Genomic DNA, 19,013 nt, shown 5'->3' with positions numbered 1-19,013 from the left:
ACAGAAGACACCTTTGATGTTTGATGAATGTCCGCTCTAAGAGTCATCTTTTCCTGGTTAGTGTCCATTTATCCCAATATAGTTACTAAATATAATACACAAGGCTCCAACATGGGAGATAAATGCTCTGATGCTGACCCTGCTGCCAAGGAAAGGGTTAGATCGTTGAGTACCAAGAACTATAATACAAGGGAGAGCATACGAAGCATCATAGGAAAGGTACAAGTGTCTGTGAAGGACAAGATGTCCTGGGGAAGAAGCTGTGTAAGCTACACGTTAAAAGAGGGGTAGGATTGGAGCCTGTGATACTGGGGGAGATGACCAAGTAAACCCAAAAGCCCAAAGGCAATAAGGTAGGACTGGGGTGGGAGGGAAATTCAGAGAAAGGAGCAAAAGCAGGTTGACTGATACACAGAATTGGTGGAGGGAAACCCCAAGAGAAGAGAGTAGCGTGCGGGTGTGTAAGGCGTGAGAGGGCACATCACAAATGGTCTGAATCATCTGAGGAGGGAATTAGTAGTTGTTCTTTGAGCAATGGGGAGCCACTAGGTAAGGTGAGTGAACGGGGGAGTCATATAATCTTGCACCAGGCTCTTAATCTGTTAGCAGCTTTTAATTTGTTAGCGGTGTGTGGCAGGGACCAGAGAGGAGCGCTTGAAGGAGGAGAAGCCAGATGGAAATACTTCTTAGAAAACAACGCTAAATGAGAGAGGAGCAGAGAAGTAAAGAGGTCTAGAATTTGGGCAGGGCTTGTTCAGACCCGGTGAGATACACATCTAAGATCGAATTCGGGGAAAATGATAACTGGTGGGGTGTGTGAGTGCGTGCGTGTGTGTGTGTGTGTGTGTGTGTGTTGTGCAGATTGGCACTTTTAGATTCACTCTTTATAAAGAGTGAGAGATTTCCTGGGTGGGCTACTAGAAGCTTCATGATATTACTGCTATAGAAATGGTGGTGGGAAGTCCGGGGAAGAAAGACAAATTCCAGGAGGAAGAGAAAGGGATGAGCTTGATGAGATTGGAGCTCGATTAAGCGCTGAAGACAGAAACACACAGTGCACTTATCTTTAAGATGTATTCTGGATCTTTCTCTACCAGAAAAGGCAGATTAGAAATTTAATGCAATATGAAGGGGGTTTTCACGGTCTATACAATCATTCTTAAGTCCCGGGCCCTAAGCCCCCCAAGAGAGTTACCACTTGCATACCCACGGGCGAGTTACCACCTAAAATTGCCAGATGAAATCAAGGCCCTGCCAGCAAAGTATTTATACAACTGCCAGGGCCATTCAGCGGGCTGTGGAGGCGGGGAGGGAGGAGGAGTAAAGGTTGTTTACAAACTTTACGTACAATCCCTGCCCCATCCGTAAAGGTCTGGAATTGGGGTTTACAATCTTAGTTTCTAGGTGTGCTCTGGTGACCTGGGTTCCAATGCCTGCCCTAAGCCCACTCTGGCCATAACCTTTTGAAGAATGGAAAGATTCCTGCGCTTTGGCCCTAGGTCTTGGGGCAGCGATGACTCACTACAGCACCCCCTTACCCCCCCCCCCCCGTGCGTCAAACTGCCGTCTCCGCCCACCCCAAACAAGCTCAACCAAGAGCCGCAGCTCCCGGCGCTTTGCTGGGGGCTGGAGGGGCTCATCCCCATGCCTGTATCCCAGCAGGCTAAAACCTTCCCCACCGCAGTCTTCAAGGTTGCCTGGCTCCCCACCAGACTCTTCCCACCCTTCCATAGGACGGTGGAGATGGATGCGACATCTAGACCGGGACGCTGAATCTACCAACAGCGCACAGAAGGGGCAACCGAGTGCCCCAGGTAAGTATCCGTGCTCCCTCTTAGAGAAGGTGACAGGGAATGTGGGTCCTCAGGGGAAGAGTAAACGCATCACCCGGGCGCAGAGCGCACGGCGCGTTGCGCTGGGAGAACCTGACCCGGGAAAGTTTCTGCGTCACACGCGCGTGGTAGCAACGCACATCATTTGGGAAAGTCAAGGACCGCTTTCCCTCTGGCCAGAACTTTACAGCAGGTCTTCAAATGTTTGGGTGGGGGGGCGGATAAAAAGCTGTTGCCCTGTGGGGCCAACTGGAGAGCAGATGGGGAGGGGTAGGTCAGGAGAGGGTCGAGGTATCCGCTCGGAAAACCTGCTACGTGAGTATTTTGCAGTGCAGGGAGGTGGCCAGCCTGCGCCTACTAGCCCTCCCTCTCCAGGGAAACATGCATTGTAAGCTCTGTCTTTTCGATTCTCTGGAACCCCATATGCTGGCAGAAAACCCGGAAGTACCGAAGTCTCATACGGGCAGATTCTCCAGGCTCTCCCCCACTATTTCTGTTTCTTGGGGCCACCCCGCCAGCAGGGTGCAGAGTCGGACTGCGCCACACCCCCACTCCCAGTTTCTATCCAAATTCAAAGCGTCGGAGGCAGGCTCCACCCTCTTCCCCGCCCCCGGAGCCCTCGGCCCACCCTTCCGTTCCTGGGACGGACCTGTTCCCTGTCAATCCTGTTCGGCCTCAGGGTTTCTGGCGCGTGAAAAAAGGCCCAGAGAAATCTCCCGGACTCTAGATTACGCACCGCCCTCCACGACACGGAGAAGGAACTCCCCATACCCGAGGCTGGGGATCCTCAGCCCACACCCCTGACTCAAGACGCTCCAATAAGGAGTTGGGTCCTCCCTACGCTCAGCTGCTCCGCTCCTGGGCAGCAGGGTTTGCTGCAGGAAAGGACAACTCTCGGAATTTGGAAACCCGACTTCCAAGCCGCCTACTAGCGTTGGGCAAAGCGCTGGGGAGCCTGAATTCGGACTCTAGAAAGCTCCAAAACATTCCGAACCCCCTGGGGGCGGCTGCGTCTGCCTCTCCCCAGTGTAAGCACACGAACTGGGCTTGTCACCCAAACCTCAGGATGCATACGAGCTGCTAGCGGATATTTAAAGCCAAAGTAGAAACTCGGCACAGTGAGGGTCTTAGGCTAGAGAGCAATCAATTACGCCTTCCAGAAAGGGGTGAAGAGGAGGGAAAGGAGGGGGGTGGCGCGCACCAACTCACCATTCCTGAGCAGAGGTTGATGACCGCCGTGTGCTCGGACTTGGTATTGACATGGCCTTTGTAAAAGCAATGCTTGAGCTCCGTTTCCTCCTCGGAATAAAACTTTGTCTCATTCTCCCCGGGCGTCCCAAAGAGGGTGACAGTGAACGTTGGAGCGATAAATCCAGCATGGGCAGTGAGATTAAATAGAAATTGCTGGCCGAAGGCAGAGAGGCGGTAATGCTCCTGGGAAGAGGTAGAGGAGGAAGCGAAGGCAGGCCAGGGGTCGGAGGCAGCCTTAATGCTCCGTCGCCTTCTTTTGAAGTGCACGTTCGTGGAAAAGGGTTCTCCGAGAGCGTTCACTCGGATGGGAGACGCGATTTCGTATTCTCTCAGGGTCTCTAATAATTTCACTGCAGGGAAGAGCAGAGACACATGAACCAGTAATTCCATTTTCTGCAAACCAGTTCCCCCCAAGTTTTAATTTAAAATGAAGAGGGCTTTGTTCTGGGTTATTTTCCAACAGTTATTTTGCCTATTTGAGCCAATGCCTTCACCCTCAGCCAATGCACAGATATTTACTGAGCACCTACTATGTGCCAGGAACGGCCAAGAACTAGGCTGGACTCTGAGGAAACACCATTCGGAAGCAATGAACAAAGTCAAAAATACGTAAGATAATTTCAGATTCTGACAAATACCCTGAATCAAATAAAACATGCCACTATCTGCTACCCCCAGTTACTAAGTAACTATAGTTTGCGGCACGGAGGTGGGAAAGGGGAAAGATCAAACTACAAGCGAAGAGGGCTGGGGGAGACTAAGTTTGTTCTACAGCGGCTCTCTCTAGAAATTGGCTGGAAATGACCTAAAAAAGGGAGAGGTTGTAGAGCCATAGATAATTCTTTCTAGGAAAAGCAGAGGCCTCCACTGCGGGGTGCCTGCTGTCGGACGCAGAAGCTGGGGAGGTGGCGATTAGGGCGGAGGGGTCGCGGTGGCCGGAGCCTCATTACCTTGCCTCGGGTGCAGCCTGTCCTTGCGCACGGCGGCCGCGGCGTCTGGGCTCCCCATCTCGGCCAGGTCCCGCACCAGGAACGTTAGCAGTGTGGCCCAGGATACAAACTGCATGGTGCTCCCCACCCCTCCCCCGTGGCTCCCACCCCCCTCCCTCCTGCCCGGCTTGGCTGCGGCGGCGACGCGAGGCTGCGGCCGCGGTGAGCGCGCGGAGCCTGGCGCCCGCCGCCAACTTTTGACTTTAGGAGTCGCTGAGGTCTCGCCGCGAGGGTCCCGTCTGCGCTCGGCTGAGCAACGCCGCCGCCTGCCGAGAGCTGAGCCGCTCGGGCCGCAGGAGGAGCCGGAGGAGGAGGAGGAGGACTGGGGCTCGGCTGCTCGGCCGCATAATGTCCAGGGAGCCGGCAGGAGAAGGCGCGGAACGTGCGCTCCGAGGCGCGCCGGGCGCCCTGTGCTGCCCGGGATAGCGGAGCGGCTTCTTGAATGGGGGGCTGGGGGGCGGAGGCGGGGGGGCCGCGGGTCCTCCGCCGCTCAAATACCCCGGGTGCCCGCCTCTGGGAGGAGAGGGGAGGAGAAAGCGAAGCGAGTGGGGACCGCCTCCTTCGAGACGGAGTCCCCTCCTCGGCTGCCCGTGCGAGTCTCGCAGCCGGCCGCGGGCTGCAGGAGGCGGAGGTCAGAGGCGCCCGGTGCTCGGGGGCCAGCCGCTCGCGCTCCCCGCCACCTCGTGCAGATCTCGGCTTTTCTGAGACTCCCTGCGCTGGGGAGGGAGAGTAGAGAAAGTTCTCTCCCTTTCCCGGAGCTTCCAGTTTCTGCCTCTTGACCCCTCTCCTCTCTCCTCCCTCTGCTCTTTCGCGCTTCCTCGCCCTCGCCTCTGTGCGCCGCGCTCTGTGCCGGGTCGTCCACTGTGCTGTCGCCTCCCTCCCATTGTGTCCTTGTTTCCCCCATGTCTCTTGTCCCTTTTCTCCTTCCTCCCTTCTGTCGTCTTGTCTTTATAACAGCCCTCTCCCTCTTCTCTTTCCCCCTTTATGAATTTCTGTCCCTGTCTCTCCCCTTCATTTGGTTTCTAACAAGTGAAAGTGACCCCGTGCCGGACCGTCTTCTCCTTCCTACAGTTTCCCAGTGGGAACGAGATGTGGCATCTGAGCTCCACTTTCGATCTGATTGTCCTAAGTCAAGAGTTTTTCGAGATGGGGTTCTTAATCTGGAAGTTCGGGGTGCATTTCAGATCAGTTTTTTGAAAGTTTCACAAAGCTGTCAAGCTGTTTTCTTCCCCCAACCTCTCTGTCTCCATCCCGAGAGAGTCCAGAGCATTTTGTAGGTCCCCGGCCCAAAAAAGGTTAAGAACGGCTCTTGGCAGTGAGAGGGGGCGGGGACTTTGGTGCTCAGACTGGGTTTAGAGATATGGGGGAGAGGGGAGTGAGGGCGGAGTGCTAGGGGACAGTCGCGGACTCGAGCGTCGGCGGGGAGAAGGGGGAGGTGCTGGGGGCGGGGAAGCACCAGTCTGGGGAGGGATTTCTCAATCACGTCTTCCTTTCTGCCGGAGAGATGCTCGGAGTAGTTCAAAGCCGACACTTCAGGCTACTCCTACCTCCGCCTTAGGATGCAAGTTTGGAACCTAGACAAGCCGGAGCAGAGAGGGAGTGTGTGAGCCAGTGTGTGAGCGAAAGGAGAGCAGGGAGTGAGAGAGGAGAGGGGAGGCGGGGAGAGAGAGAGTTGTTTAATCCTGGGTGGTTCAAAAGTACTTTCACCTTTACCAGCCCTCAAGAAGAACCTAGGGTGTGCTAATTTCACCAATTTCAAGAGAAAGGAAAGTGTCCCAGAACTGGAGTTTTCTGTTACTAAGTAGGCTGGCCCTCTGTACTGGAAATATCAAGCACTCCCAACACCAAGGACCATATAGCAATATGCAAGAAGTGGTCTCTACTCTTGAAATATTAATGCTTATATATCTCTTGGTAGAGGGAAAAATGACTTGGTAATTCCTAAGAAAGTTGTTAACCCAAGTGGACCACTGGTGCCACTGTCTAACTGTATTACTGGAATTTTTAATGAGTATAAACAGTATAAAGATGGGAAAACAGAAACAGAAACTGTAAAGTGCAAAGATGTTTAAAGGGTGACATTTAGATCTTTTTCTTAAACTTTCAAAATAATTTTCTAAAACACATGTCTTCTAAAACACAATCTTTTTCATTATGTAAATAAAATTCCTCATAATCACAGTATCTGAGCATTGCAAACTTAGCAAGGAATGGAAAAAATATCACAAAATCAAACTATTAGTCAATTCCGATGGAATATATTCTAGAACTTTTACTGTAAAATTACTCAAAAATATAGTACTTCTATGGATAAACTGAAAAGAACAGAGTAGAGAGGCCATGAATAAACCCATGTATATAGTCAACTGACTTATGGCACAGAGCCAAGAATGTACAGTGGAGAAAGGACAACCTGTTCAAAAAATATTGGGAAACTGGACAATCACATCCAAAAGAATGAAACCAGATCCTTATTTTACACCGTCCACAAAAATCAGCTCAAAACAGATTCAAGACTTGAGTGTTAAAACCTACAATCATAAAACTCCTAGAAGAAATAGGGGTAAGCTCCTTGATGTTGGTCTTGGTGATAATGTTTTGGAATTTGATACCAAAAGCAAAGACAACAAAAGAAAAATAAGCAAGTGGGACTACATTAAACTAAAAAGCTTCTGCAAGCAAAGGATACCATCAATAATGTGAAGAGGCAACCTATGTAATGGGAGAAAATATTTACAAATCATATATACTGGATAAGGGCTTAATATCCAAAATATATAAAGAGCTCACACAACTCAATAGCAAAAAAAAAAAAAAAAAAATTAAAAAATTGTCAGAAGATCTGAAAAGACTTTTTCCAAAGAAGATATACAGATGACCAGCAGGTACATGAAAAGATGCTCAACATCACTAAGCATCAGGGAAATGCAAATCAAAACCGCAATGAGCTATCAGCTCACACCTGTTAAAGTAGCCATTACTAAAAAGACAAGAAATAAAAAGTTTGGTGCGGATATGGAAAAAATGGAACCTTTATGCGCTGTTGGTGGGAATGTAAGTTGGTGCAGCCAGAAACACAGCAGGATTCCTTTAGAAATTAAAAATGGAGTTAGCATGGGATTGAGCAATTCCATTTCTGGGTATTTATCTGAAGGTCACAAAAACACTAATCTGAAAAGTTAGCTCTATTTCCATGCTCCCTGCAGTATTACTACCAATAGCAAAGATGTGGAAGCAACGTAAGTGTCCATTAATGGAGGAATAGACAAAGGAATGGTGGTTCATATAATGGAATATTATTCAGCCGTTAAAAAGAAGGGACGCTTGTGGCAATGTGAATGGACCTTGAGGGCATTTTGTGAAGTGAGGTAAGTCAGGCAGAGAAAGACAAATGCCGTTTAATTTCACATATGGAGTCTAAAAAAAACAAAACAAAACTCAAAAAACCCCTAAATTCATAGATACAGAGAATGGATTGGTGGTTGCCTGAGGTGTGGCAGGAGGTGGACAAAATGGGGAAGGTAGTCAAAAGGTAAAAAGCTCCAGTTATAAGATAAATTGTTTTGTATGTTTGAAAGTTGCTAGAGTAGATCTTTAAAAGTCATCACAAGAAAAAGAATTGTAACTATGAACAGGGATGGATATTAATTAAACTTGCTGGGGCAATCATTTCACAATATCTACATATATCAGAGCTTTACATTGTGTACTTGGAACTAATATTATATGTGAATTTTATGTCAATTAAAGAAAGTTTATAAAGGATAAATAATAGCACTTATCAATATTTTCTATGAAACAAATTTTCTCTCTTTCAATTTAAACCCCCTTGATAAAGGTAAACTGAAATAAAGGTAAAGTATAGATAAATACTATACTTTATATATAAATAAAGATAAAGATAAGTATAGAAATTGTTCTATGTAGGGACAGAAGCCTCTTCTGTGTATTCTGTCTGCTTAGCTTCCTTTCTAGGATTTGAATTTCAAAGATAAACTCTGTTTACTCTTCTTTAAAATTGTTCCTGATACATCTCCAAAGAGCTGATCAGAAAGGAAGATACCAAGGATCTCTTGGTGACCTTGAGCCGTGACCAAGAACCTGGGTTTCTGAATTTCTTATCCTTTGTGAGAGTCCATTCATCGTTTCTCCAGTGTATTATCTTGCCTCTGAATTTACGTCTGTAAACAAGGCTAGAAAGTGTTAGGAAGACTGTTGAAATCATAGCATAGGACAATGGAGTGAACTATCTGAAAAATTCAGGTTCAGATCTTTTGTCTGAACCATCATCATCATCCACATTTTCTGAGTATTTACCATGTGCCAGACCATGTACAAATACACGTGTAATTTAATTCTTGCAGCAGCTTTATGAGGCGGGCAATATTAGTAGTTTCATTTTACACATAAGGATAGCAAGGTCTAAAGCGGTGAAATTATTTGACAAAGGTCCCTTCATTAGTGAAAGATAGGATTCGAATTCTGTTTCAGCAATTTAGTCCAAATTGATAATCACTATCATATATAATGAATAAAGGAGTCCTCAAAAGCATGGCTGGGTTTAAGAGGTTTGGTTTGGAAGAGGTTAGCTAATACCATGTAGAGAATTGCCTCAACTTTCTCTTCTGTGTACAAGTTTTCTTTGGCTCTGTAACTTCCTTTTCTAATGCTGAGTATTTTCATGATAATCATCTTAGTTATTTTACGGACATTTCACAACTTCTTTCCTTGGCACTTAGAGCAAATCTGGTACGTAGTAGGGGCTCCAATATTTACTGAATGAATGGGTCAGTATACGTCCAAACACGTGTGCAGTTTAGAGAATAGTTTTATGAACAGGAGTATGGAATTACTGGCATTCAGGGAGAAAAGTGGATTCTTTAATAAACTGGTGCATCATGAAAGTTTGCTTGAAAAGAAGCAAAGCTTTTGGAGGTCAGCTAGAGTTAACAGAGAGACCATTCTTCGTGTATTTTCTTCTCCCAGGCTTTACTGGAATTGAACATTGTTGTAGGTTAAGTGGAAGACCTCGTTGGCTCGTTTTTCATGAAAACTCTATCCCAGGGGAGTGATGATTGACATTAGTCACTAGAGAGAGGGAAGCTGGCCAATGGAAATGCAAGACATGACATCACAAGTGACTTTGTTTGCAGAATATCGCTGGGAACAGCAGGAAGGAGAATTGAAGCGAAGCCATCTATTTCCACAGAAAGGGAAAACCCACACCCGAATGATAGGGAGAGGCCTGGAGCCAGAATTAACGTGAATAGTTTCCTGAGCGGTCAGCGGTGGGTGGTTTCTGGGTAGATAAGCCAAGGGACTGGGTTAGACAGGTTTCTGGTGAAGCACTAGGCAGGGCGGGGGTGATGGCCCAAGTCTGACCTCAAGCATGGTGCTCTCTGAGTCAGTCTCATGTGTGTGCAGTGGAAGGAGGGGACTGTTACCTTTTCGTGCCACATGGGCAAGGACCCTACCGTATTTTTAAAAGTCTTTCAAATACTGACTTCAGTAGTATACTATTTGTATACCAAAAGTTATAGGAGTTTTACTGTTAGTGATGATAGCACAAAATTCTCTTGAGTTGGAACTTTGTGCTAATTAATCCCCATTGGTAGTCCTGCCGTCTGAGTTGTTTTTTTTTTTTTTTTAAGATTTTTTATTTATTTGACAGAGAGAGATCACAAGTAGATGGAGAGGCAGGTAGAGAGAGAGAGAGGGAAGCAGGCTCCCTGCTGAGCTCTTGACCTGAGCCGAAGGCATTGGCTTAACCCACTGAGCCACCCAGGCGCCCCCTGCCGTCTGAGTTTTATTGTCCCTGTTTTACTGATGAAAGTAAGACTCAGGAGGTGAAGTGATTTGCCCAGTATTACAGAGCTAGAACGTGCTGAGTTCGAATTTGAACTGTAGTCATTTTACCTCCAAAGCTCGTGATCTCCATTAACTAGAACCCCTAGGCATATAAAATTGTTCACCCCATTGTTTTTGATCATTCAGCCTTTACACTTGGGCTGATGAATACCACCTTAAGAACTTTTTTCTGGGGGTGCCTGGGTGGTTCAGTCGGGTGAGCATCAGACTTTTGATTTCATTTCAGGTCATGGTCTCAGGGTCATGAGATCGAGCCTGGTGTTGGGCTCTATGCTGGTGTGGAGGCTACTAAAGATTCTCTATCTCCTTCTCCTTCCGCTTTCCCCTCATGTGTCTTCTCTCTCTCTCTCTCTGTCATTTCCCGCAAAAAAGAAAAGAACTTTTTTTCTTTTAATGCCAAATCTAAAGTTCTAAATAACTTCTCTTAAGCCCACTTTGAAAGTCATAGTCCCAGTTTGTAAGGTAGCTTTAGATACTCAGTGAATTGCGCATGGTCGTTCTATGAAGTTAACTCACCAGCTGTTTCTCGCTTGTCATTCCAGGCTTTGGCTATTGTCCAAGCTGATTCCCTTTTCCTATTCCCTTTTTCCTATTGATTCCCTTTTTGCTCTTGTCCAAGATGATTCCCATTCATATACGCTTGAGACTCTCTGGGCTTCGACCCCTTGTTCCATTCCATCTATACCTTGTGGAATGAGACTTGTAGACCTGGGGTTCAGCTCATAAGTACAAATGATTTAGAAGTCCTGGACTTCTAGCTCATATCCACCACTTTGAAACTGAAGCCAAATCAGAAAGTAATACAATGTGTGCAGATACAATGTCACCATTTTGTGAAAGAGCACATTCAACATAGACATGTGTTAGATTTATATATGCTAGCATGGAATCTGATAACTCTTAGGAGTATTTTGAGAGGCACTCGGTTGTTATATGCCCCCTGAGCCTGTAAATTCTCCTGTCAAACTTTGTTTCACACTTTCTGTTGTTGTGAGGGCAAGGAAGAAATCGGTCTCCCACTGTATCCCCTCAGTGGGATGTAACAGGCACTTAATAAATGTTTCTTAAATGAACGAGTTAACGATTGCCCCAAATTATTTCTAGCATTCAGAGCCAGTCTTTCTTTTAATTAATGAAAGTCATTCTTTCATACACAACACAGTGCGTGCGAGGGCGCGTGTGCACGCGTGCACACACACAAAGGAAACCCCAGGGATAATTGACATAATCTCTGTATTTAATGGTATCATCATTCATGAGAGGCGAGACTTGCTTTAATTAGTATCTTATCATGATTCCTTTTTTCAGGAGTAGAAATTTTCAGAGCTAGGCTCTCCCTGATGGCTACTTCAGGATCATGAGTGTGACAAGTAAGAGACCAAAGCTATGAGAGTTTCCATATCCTTTTTATATTCTGAAAATGGGAATCATAATTACCTACCTCAAAGGATGGTGTGACAATGAATTGACCAATGAAAGTCTTGCCTTAGAGGCTGGCATAAGTAAGTAATCTCTGTTCAGATCAGGGACCTCAATCTACCTCACTTGCTAGTTAGGAAGAGTGGTTTCTGATTCAGTTTGACAGAAAGGGGTGCTGTCAACCTAGTGCCCCTTTGCCTGTTAATCTCCTTCACCAAGTTATGAGACTTTCTCCTACTGGGGAAGGAAATAAATCCTGTGCATGGTAATATTTCCTTCCTATGTATTTTTTCTACATTTATACTTGCTGTAAGTCCCCTTGTTCTTTTAAAATTATTTTCATTATTTATTTATTTATTTGACAGAGAGATCACAAGTAGGCAGAGAGGGAGAGAGGGAAGCATGCTCCCCCCTGAGCAGAGACCAAAGTGGGGCTCGATCCCAGGACCCTGGGATCATGACCTGAGCTGAAGGCAGAGGCTCAACCTACTGAGCCACCCAGGCGTCCCAAATTATTTTCATTTTTAGAAACAGCTTGATTTTTCCCTCTTACTCTGCTTAAATTAGCAATTCTAGCATGTAAGTCCGATCTAGCATTTTTTTCTAGCCCTGGGCCTATTGTTTTCCTGGCAGAACTTTTAAATAATCAAAACATAATTTTCCCTCTAAAGATTAAAAAAACCTGTTTTTATATGGCAAGCAATTTTTACACATGCAAAAAACTAATTTCCTCAGCCCACGATGCTTAATGGCTTGTCTGTCCTAATGGTATTTATTATAATAATGGCAAACCTTAACAATGGCTTTCTATTTCTAGGCACAATGGAGAATACTGAGTTCAACCCTCCTGACAACCCAATGAAACAGGAATGCCTTCAGTCCCATTTTTCAAGGAGGAAATGAAGGCACAGAGAGGGTATATAAATTACCCAAGGTTGCCCAGCTTGTAGCTAGTGAGTGGGGAATCAAAGCCAGACTTTCCTTTAAAAAATTTATACACACACACACACACGTATATGTATATATATTTAATTTATTAAATTTATTTTATGTTTAATGTATTAATTTATATATTAAATATGTTTAATTGATATATAATTATATATATAAATTAATATATAAATTTTTATTTTAAGTAGGCTCCACAACCAGTGTGGGGCTTGAACTCATGACCCTGAGATCAAAAATCACATGCTCCACTGACTGAGCCAGCCAGATGCCCCTCAAAGCCAGGCTTTCTGATTTCAAGGCTGATACTCTTAAACCATGACATTATACTGACTGTCACATATTTACCTTAATGCATGATACATTTTTATGGTCAGGAATATAATCTCAAAGAGTGGAAATCTTGACATTAGTAGAAATTCAGATATCAGGCCAATGGGGGAAGGAGGCCAGTGGGGGTTTGGTTTAAGGAATCAGAAATGGTAGAATTCTGAACAGCAAGCCAAGTGGACATTGAGGAGGAAAATGTCTTTCCAGCACCTTAAACCCCTCATTCACCTAAATGTAAGACTGGCCCTTGACAACACTAGTTTTCTTCAGGAATCTCATGGCTGTGACCGTTTTTATAAACTCCTGTGGCCCTCAGTTCAGCATAGCATCTTAGAGTGGTTCAGGCCGCCCTGTGGTCCTTGCTACAGAAACAGCCCATGACCAAGGGGCTTGCCTTAAACTTGTACAAGTAGTTCAGGATTTGAATTACCCATGAGGAGCTTATGTGGGGGCCCAGAACAAAGAAGGTTTTCCAAAAACTTTTCAAAATATCTCAGCTACTGTGACCACCAAGGACAACGGAGAGAGCCTGGGGGTAGGGAGCGATAACTTACTTTCCAAATTAATGTGCAAAACCATAAATGTGTCACATGTCCCGGCTTGACCTGGCAAGGAGGTTCTGTGACAGCAAACGAGTGCCAATGGTAAGTGGCATATTCAGCACACACTACCTTTGTGTTACTTGGCACCAATAACACAAAATAGGTTGCTTCCGGAAATGTAAACCTAGCAGTTAATGCCATGTCAAGTCCCTATCAGATGTTGGCAAAATAAAAAATCATTTTTTTATTATCTCCCCCACCCCCCAAAAAACAGGTCTGACAGTACATATGGGTGGCATGCTCGGCAAGCGGAACTGGTATAAACTTCAGCTCCTGTTGGGCTCTGTGCAAGAGGTTCAGTTAAAAGAAGTGAGGGCTTGGACACAGAATTTTCTTTTGGGTAATCATACCATGATGGTGCTGATCTGCATTCTACGTACAGTAGGCCACACAAATGCACCTGTGTTAAATTTTTTAAATCGGCATCACTTACAGTAGATCCCTCAGTTCATTAATTCCAAATGTAAATCTGTACCTCACAGAATTTATATTTGGTCTAAAGGACCTTTCTTTCTTTCTTGACTTTATTTATATATTTGACAGACAGAGATCACAAGTAGGCAAAGAGGCAGGCAGAGAGAGAGGAGATGAAGCATGCCCCCTGCTGAGCAGAGAGCCCGATAGGGGGCTACAGGACCCTGGGATCATGACCTGAGCTGAAGGCAGAGACTTTAACACACTGAGCCACCCAGGTGCCCCTTAAGGGACTTTTCTGACAAAACAGAGGTCACAGTAGAGAAATGACTCCATGAGTGGCTATTTTGATCAAGGAGTGACAGAAGCCTTAAAAATTAAAAAAAAAAAAAAAAAACCAAACAAACAAAAACCCCAATGACACAACTCAAGACCATCTCCACTTTATTGGTCAGGTGAAAAGGGAAGGCAACCATCAAGGGATAGTCAATGAAATATGAGACAATTATTAAAGAGTAAAAAGAGCTATGTGTTGTAACACACAAACATATCCAAGCTGTATTATTAAGCAAATATGTTGCAGAGTTATTTGTCTAATTGGGTCCTAGAGTAGTAAAAACAAAATAAAATAGCAATAACAAGATCTCAGCCTGTGCTGGAACAGGATAGGCATAGAAAAAAAAAATCTAGGAAGATGGGCATACATCAAACCATGACCATAGGACTGTGAGCTCTGGGACTGGGGATTATAGAAATCTTTTTTTCTTTCTGCATTTCTATGATACCCATTTCCATATTGTTAATAATTTTCACAAGAAGAAAATACAACTTTCTTTAATGAGAAAATTTTTTTTAAGTAAAAAGACAATATATAAAGAAAATAATAGGGTGTCACCATCTAAAGGGGAATTTTTCTCATAAATTATGCATAAATTCAGCTGTTTCTGTACCATTCAATACGTGTTTCATTATTCAAAAATAACTCTACATTTTGTGCATCTGTGAACAAACATTGGGAAGAGATTTAGGATAGGCAGTCTTCGAGAAGAGTTTGAGGGAGCCTGCGACTTAGAAATATAAGCATTTGATATACAGTAGCTATGGATTTAAAATGTGAATAGCAATTGAGGAGCAGGAAAAAAGGAAGAGGGTTTTCAAGCCCTGACTATATAGACTGAGAGGACACCTGCTCATTCACTCAGTACAGAGTTTTTGAACATCTCCTATATGCCACACACTTTGCAGACAGCGCTAGGGTTCACAGTAAAGGGGGGAAGAAAAAACAGAGTAAGTAAATAGGCGAACACGTATATAATTAAACACTGTCCTAAATTTTGCAGAGCAGATTAAAAGGGTGACTGTGTATATAAAGAGAACAGAGAAGACCTCTTTGAGGTCTTGCTTGATAGGTAAGCTGAAACCTAGGGACTAAGAAGGAGCCAGCCCCCTTCAGAATGGGAAGAAAGGTAGTTCAGGCGGAGAGAACAGCAGGGCAAGGTCTGGGATAGGAAAGAAGTGGGAATGTTTTGGAACCTAGAGAAGCCTTTGTGGCTAGAGTTCTGTGAACAAAGACATGATTTCAAGGAAGCCAGAAGCCAAGTGATAGCACCTTCAGGTGAGGAGTCTGTAGTCTGCATTTCATTTTGGGCACAAAGGAAGCCAGGGAAATGGTTTTCCTCAGGGAGATTTCAAGATGCTCTTGTTTTGAGAAGAACCCTCTAGCTGCTGTGTGGAGGACGGAGTTGACAAGGGATATCGTGTTGTTCCCTTGGCTTGAATTAGGCTGGTGTTAGTGGAGCTGGCAGGATTCAGACACGTGTAGACTATATTTTGAAGGTGGATTCCACAGGACATGGTGAGGGACAATATACTGGGGATGAGAGAGAAAGGGGGCATCAAGCATGAGCCCCTCAGTCAGAGAAGTGTCTCAGTCAGTTAAGTGTCTGCCTTTGGCTCAGGTCATGATCCTGGGATTGAACCCCACATGGCATCAGGCTCCCTGCTCAGGGAGCAGGCTGCTTCTACCTCTACACCTCACCCCTGCTTGTGTTCTTTCTCTCTCTCAAATAAAAAAAATAAAAAATCTTAAAAAAAATGAGCCTTTCAATTCTTATGCAGAAATTGGTATCTTTTATATACACAAATAATAATCAGGTAGAGGATATAAAAGAATAGAAGCCACACGTACAAGAGCAACAAAATGACCAGGGAGAGAGAGAACAAGAATGCTGTACTGCCTAGTGAGTGATATTTTTAAAACACTAATGAAGTCTCCAGAGGAGATGTGAGAAAATGGGAAGATGCCTGACGATCACAGAAGTGCCAATTCTCCCTGAGATAATTTACAGAATGATTAGAACCCCAACACAAATACCCACAATTTGTTTCTGCTGTTTTTTTTGTTTTGTTTGAGACAGATTAAGCCAAAGTATATTTGGGAAGAGCGGCTCAGAAGACTTTGAAAATGAAAAACAATGTATCTATACATTATAGTATTGATACCAGATATTAAGAGGGTGATTACAGGATTGTGAATTAAGAGAAAATTCAGTGGAAGAATAAGTAGGTGAACTAGAAAAATCTAGACACTAGATTTTAGAAAAAGCCAGAAACAGCATGAGCAGTGAGAATTTAGTTTCTGGGAGAGCTGACTTTTGAAACTTTCTGGGAAACCATGGACCATTTACAACCTAGTGATAGAATGACATGGTAGCCATGTGGTTTTGAAACTAACTAACTAAATGTAATAATCTGTACCTCACACTTTAAATATAGGCTTGACCCACATCAAATGAATCAAGAGTTGAATATAAAAACTAAAGACAGATTTAGAAGGAAAGAGGAGAATATACTTAACCTCCATGCATAAGGAAGGCTTCCTAGTTAAGACTCAAAAATTCACAAGCCATATAAGAAAAAAAAAATCGAAATGTTTAACTTCATTATAAAGCAAGCAAAGACAAATTCTGCATGAGAAGAAACATCCTAATCAAAACCCAGAAATCTAAAAGAAATGACAAGCTGAGAAATTGTATTTTCAGCTCATCACGCAGAGAGATCTTTCCTTCAATCTCAAAGAAAAAAAATCTGCAAAAAGTATCCATCAATAGCTCACGAGAAAGGAAATACAAATGGCGTGGCCCTGTGAAAAGGCACTCCGTTTTATACATAGTAAGGTAAAGTCAAATTAAAACTACGCCAATACTAGTTTTTTAGTTGTTGGGTAAAATGCTCCTAGATAGAATCCATTGCAGTACTTTTTGTGCGTGCCTATGACTGTGTCTAAAAAAAAGTGGCAAAATAACATACTTTTATTTGCATATGTATTCTAAAGAAACCTGAATGGTTACATAAGAAACTAAGCACAGTGGTTACACTGGGAAGAAGACTGGGAATTGGATTGATGAGGGATGCACTAGTCGGCTACGGTTCTCCAGAGAAGCCGATCCAAGATGTGCGTGCGTGCGTGTGTGTATTATATACATATATGTTAATATTATATAGAATATATTTATATATAAAGAGATTTATTTATATATAAATATATTTATTAGAGAGATTTATATAATTTATATAGAGAGATAATGTATAATATAATATGTTTATATATAGATTTATTATTTATATATAATATATAATATAAAAAGACTTATGTATAAAGAGATATTTATATATAGGTTTATTTATATATGAACTATGGAAAGAGATTTATTATAGATTTATTATAAGGAATTTGCTCATGGGCTTATGGCAGCTGCCAGGTCCCAACACCCACAGTGAGTCAGCAAGCTGGAGACCCAAGAGAGCTGATGGGTTAGTTCCAGTCTCAGTCTAAAAGCCTGAGATCAAAGACAGCCATTGGTTTAGTTCCACCTGAAGGCCAGCAGCCACAAGGCCCAGGAAGAGCCTATGTTTCCGCTTGAGTCTAAAGGCAGGAAGAAGCAGATGTCCCACTTCGAAGGCAGCCACTCAGGAGCAATTCTCTCTCACATGACGAAGGGTCAGGTTTTTTGTTCTATTCAGGCCTTCAGCTGATTGTATGAGGCCCCCTCACATTACAGTGGGCAAGTTACTTTACTCAGTGTACAAATTTAAGCAATAATCTCACCCTAAAACACTCTCACAGAAAACACCCAGGATAATAATGTCTGATCAGGTATCTGGGCACCCCCTGGCCCAGTCAACGTGACCCATAAAATTAACCATCACAGGCTACTAGAACAAAATACCACAGACTGGAATGGCTTGAGCACCAGAAATGTATTTTCTGACAGTTTTGGAGGCTGGGAGTACAGATCAAGAAGCTGGCAGGGTTGTTTGCTGGTGAGACCTCGCTCCTTGTTTGCGATTAGCCACCTTCCGGGTGTGCCTTCACCTGGACTTTCCTGTACTCTTATGCACTTGCTACAAGGAAGAAGGATACCTTTCTTAGTTGGATTAGGGCCCCTAATCCTATTTCAAGGATTTTTAATCCTATTATTTCATTTAACCTTAATTCCCTCCTTATAGGCTCTATCTCTAAATACAGTCCCATTGTGGGTTAGGGCTTCATCATATGACTTGGGGAGGGGGCACATTCAGTCCATAATGGGAGATGAGTCTCTCTCCCATTATTTGTTTTTTTTAAAAAATATCTTCTGGGTCTTAAGCTACCTGCATAGAGGACCTATTTTTGAAATGCTAAAAAATGAATTTCATATTTCTGCCTCCAGCAATTTGAAGGATATTGGTGTCATTCGCTAAGAGGAAGAAGGCCGAGGGGAAAACAGTGTGGTTGGATGGGAGTGGAGCTAGGAGCCTGGTGCGTGCCAGAGGGCATTCTCACGGAATATCACTTAGGTGGGTGGGTTCAGGAATTTAGGTTGAAGATGAGAAATGGCAGTGTTTTCTTCTGCCTGTTTATCAAGTCAGGGAAATGCATTGGATCACCCAGGACAGTGGTTCTCAAAATCTATATAATATGCTTTAGAATCATCTGGAAGGATATGAGAGGGCTCTACCCCAGTTTCTAACTCAGTAACCCTGAGGTCAGACCCAAGAACTTTTACACTTTTGACAAATACAAGGGGCTGCTGATACACTGGCCGGGTCCCCACTTGGAGAACCAGTAGCCCAGGGCAAATGATTCTCCATTCTAACCTCTTACTGGTATCGGGTGGAAAGCCATGGGAAAAAAACACCCCACTGCAAGCCAATAAGTGAGACCCTCTGGGTAATGGGTCTGGGCACTGACAAATTTTATTTTATTTTATCATATTCATTTTATTTTATTATTTTATTTATATTTATTTTATTATTTTATTTTATTTTATTTGGGGGTGGGGGGCGCTGGTAAATTTTAAAAGCTCTCCTATTGATTC

General features: G+C 43.9%; 1 protein-coding gene and 1 long non-coding RNA gene across 7 annotated transcripts in view; one reads left to right on the top strand and one right to left on the bottom strand.

The window, feature by feature from the left end:
- ADAMTS9 (ADAM metallopeptidase with thrombospondin type 1 motif 9) overlaps window positions 1-5,170 on the bottom strand; it is a 163,955-nt gene extending 158,785 nt beyond the window's left edge. For 2 of the 3 annotated variants that reach the window (XM_013053585.2, XM_013053584.2), the window contains exons 1-2: window positions 4,034-5,170; window positions 3,042-3,433 (exon numbers count right to left, since the gene is read on the bottom strand). In XM_013053585.2, the coding sequence (XP_012909039.1) occupies window positions 3,042-3,433; window positions 4,034-4,148 (507 nt within the window). In that variant the 5' untranslated portion in view covers window positions 4,149-5,170. The remainder of the gene's footprint in view (window positions 1-3,041; window positions 3,434-4,033) is intronic. The other variant, XM_004738308.3, reaches the window with a different exon arrangement.
- Window positions 1,391-19,013, top strand: part of LOC123391459 — a 321,198-nt gene continuing 303,575 nt past the window's right edge. For 2 of the 4 annotated variants that reach the window (XR_006606150.1, XR_006606151.1), the window contains exon 1: window positions 1,391-1,814. This is a non-coding gene — a long non-coding RNA (uncharacterized LOC123391459). The remainder of the gene's footprint in view (window positions 1,815-19,013) is intronic. The other 2 variants (XR_006606149.1, XR_006606148.1) reach the window with 2 other exon arrangements.

This window comes from Mustela putorius, unplaced genomic scaffold (assembly GCF_011764305.1).
Source record: "Mustela putorius furo isolate JIRA1106 unplaced genomic scaffold, ASM1176430v1.1 tig00000095_pilon_pilon_pilon, whole genome shotgun sequence".
NCBI classification, from domain to species: Eukaryota; Metazoa; Chordata; class Mammalia; order Carnivora; family Mustelidae; genus Mustela; species Mustela putorius.
The sequence above is the reverse complement of the archived record's forward strand: the minus strand, read 5'-3'. Positions and strand labels throughout refer to the sequence as shown.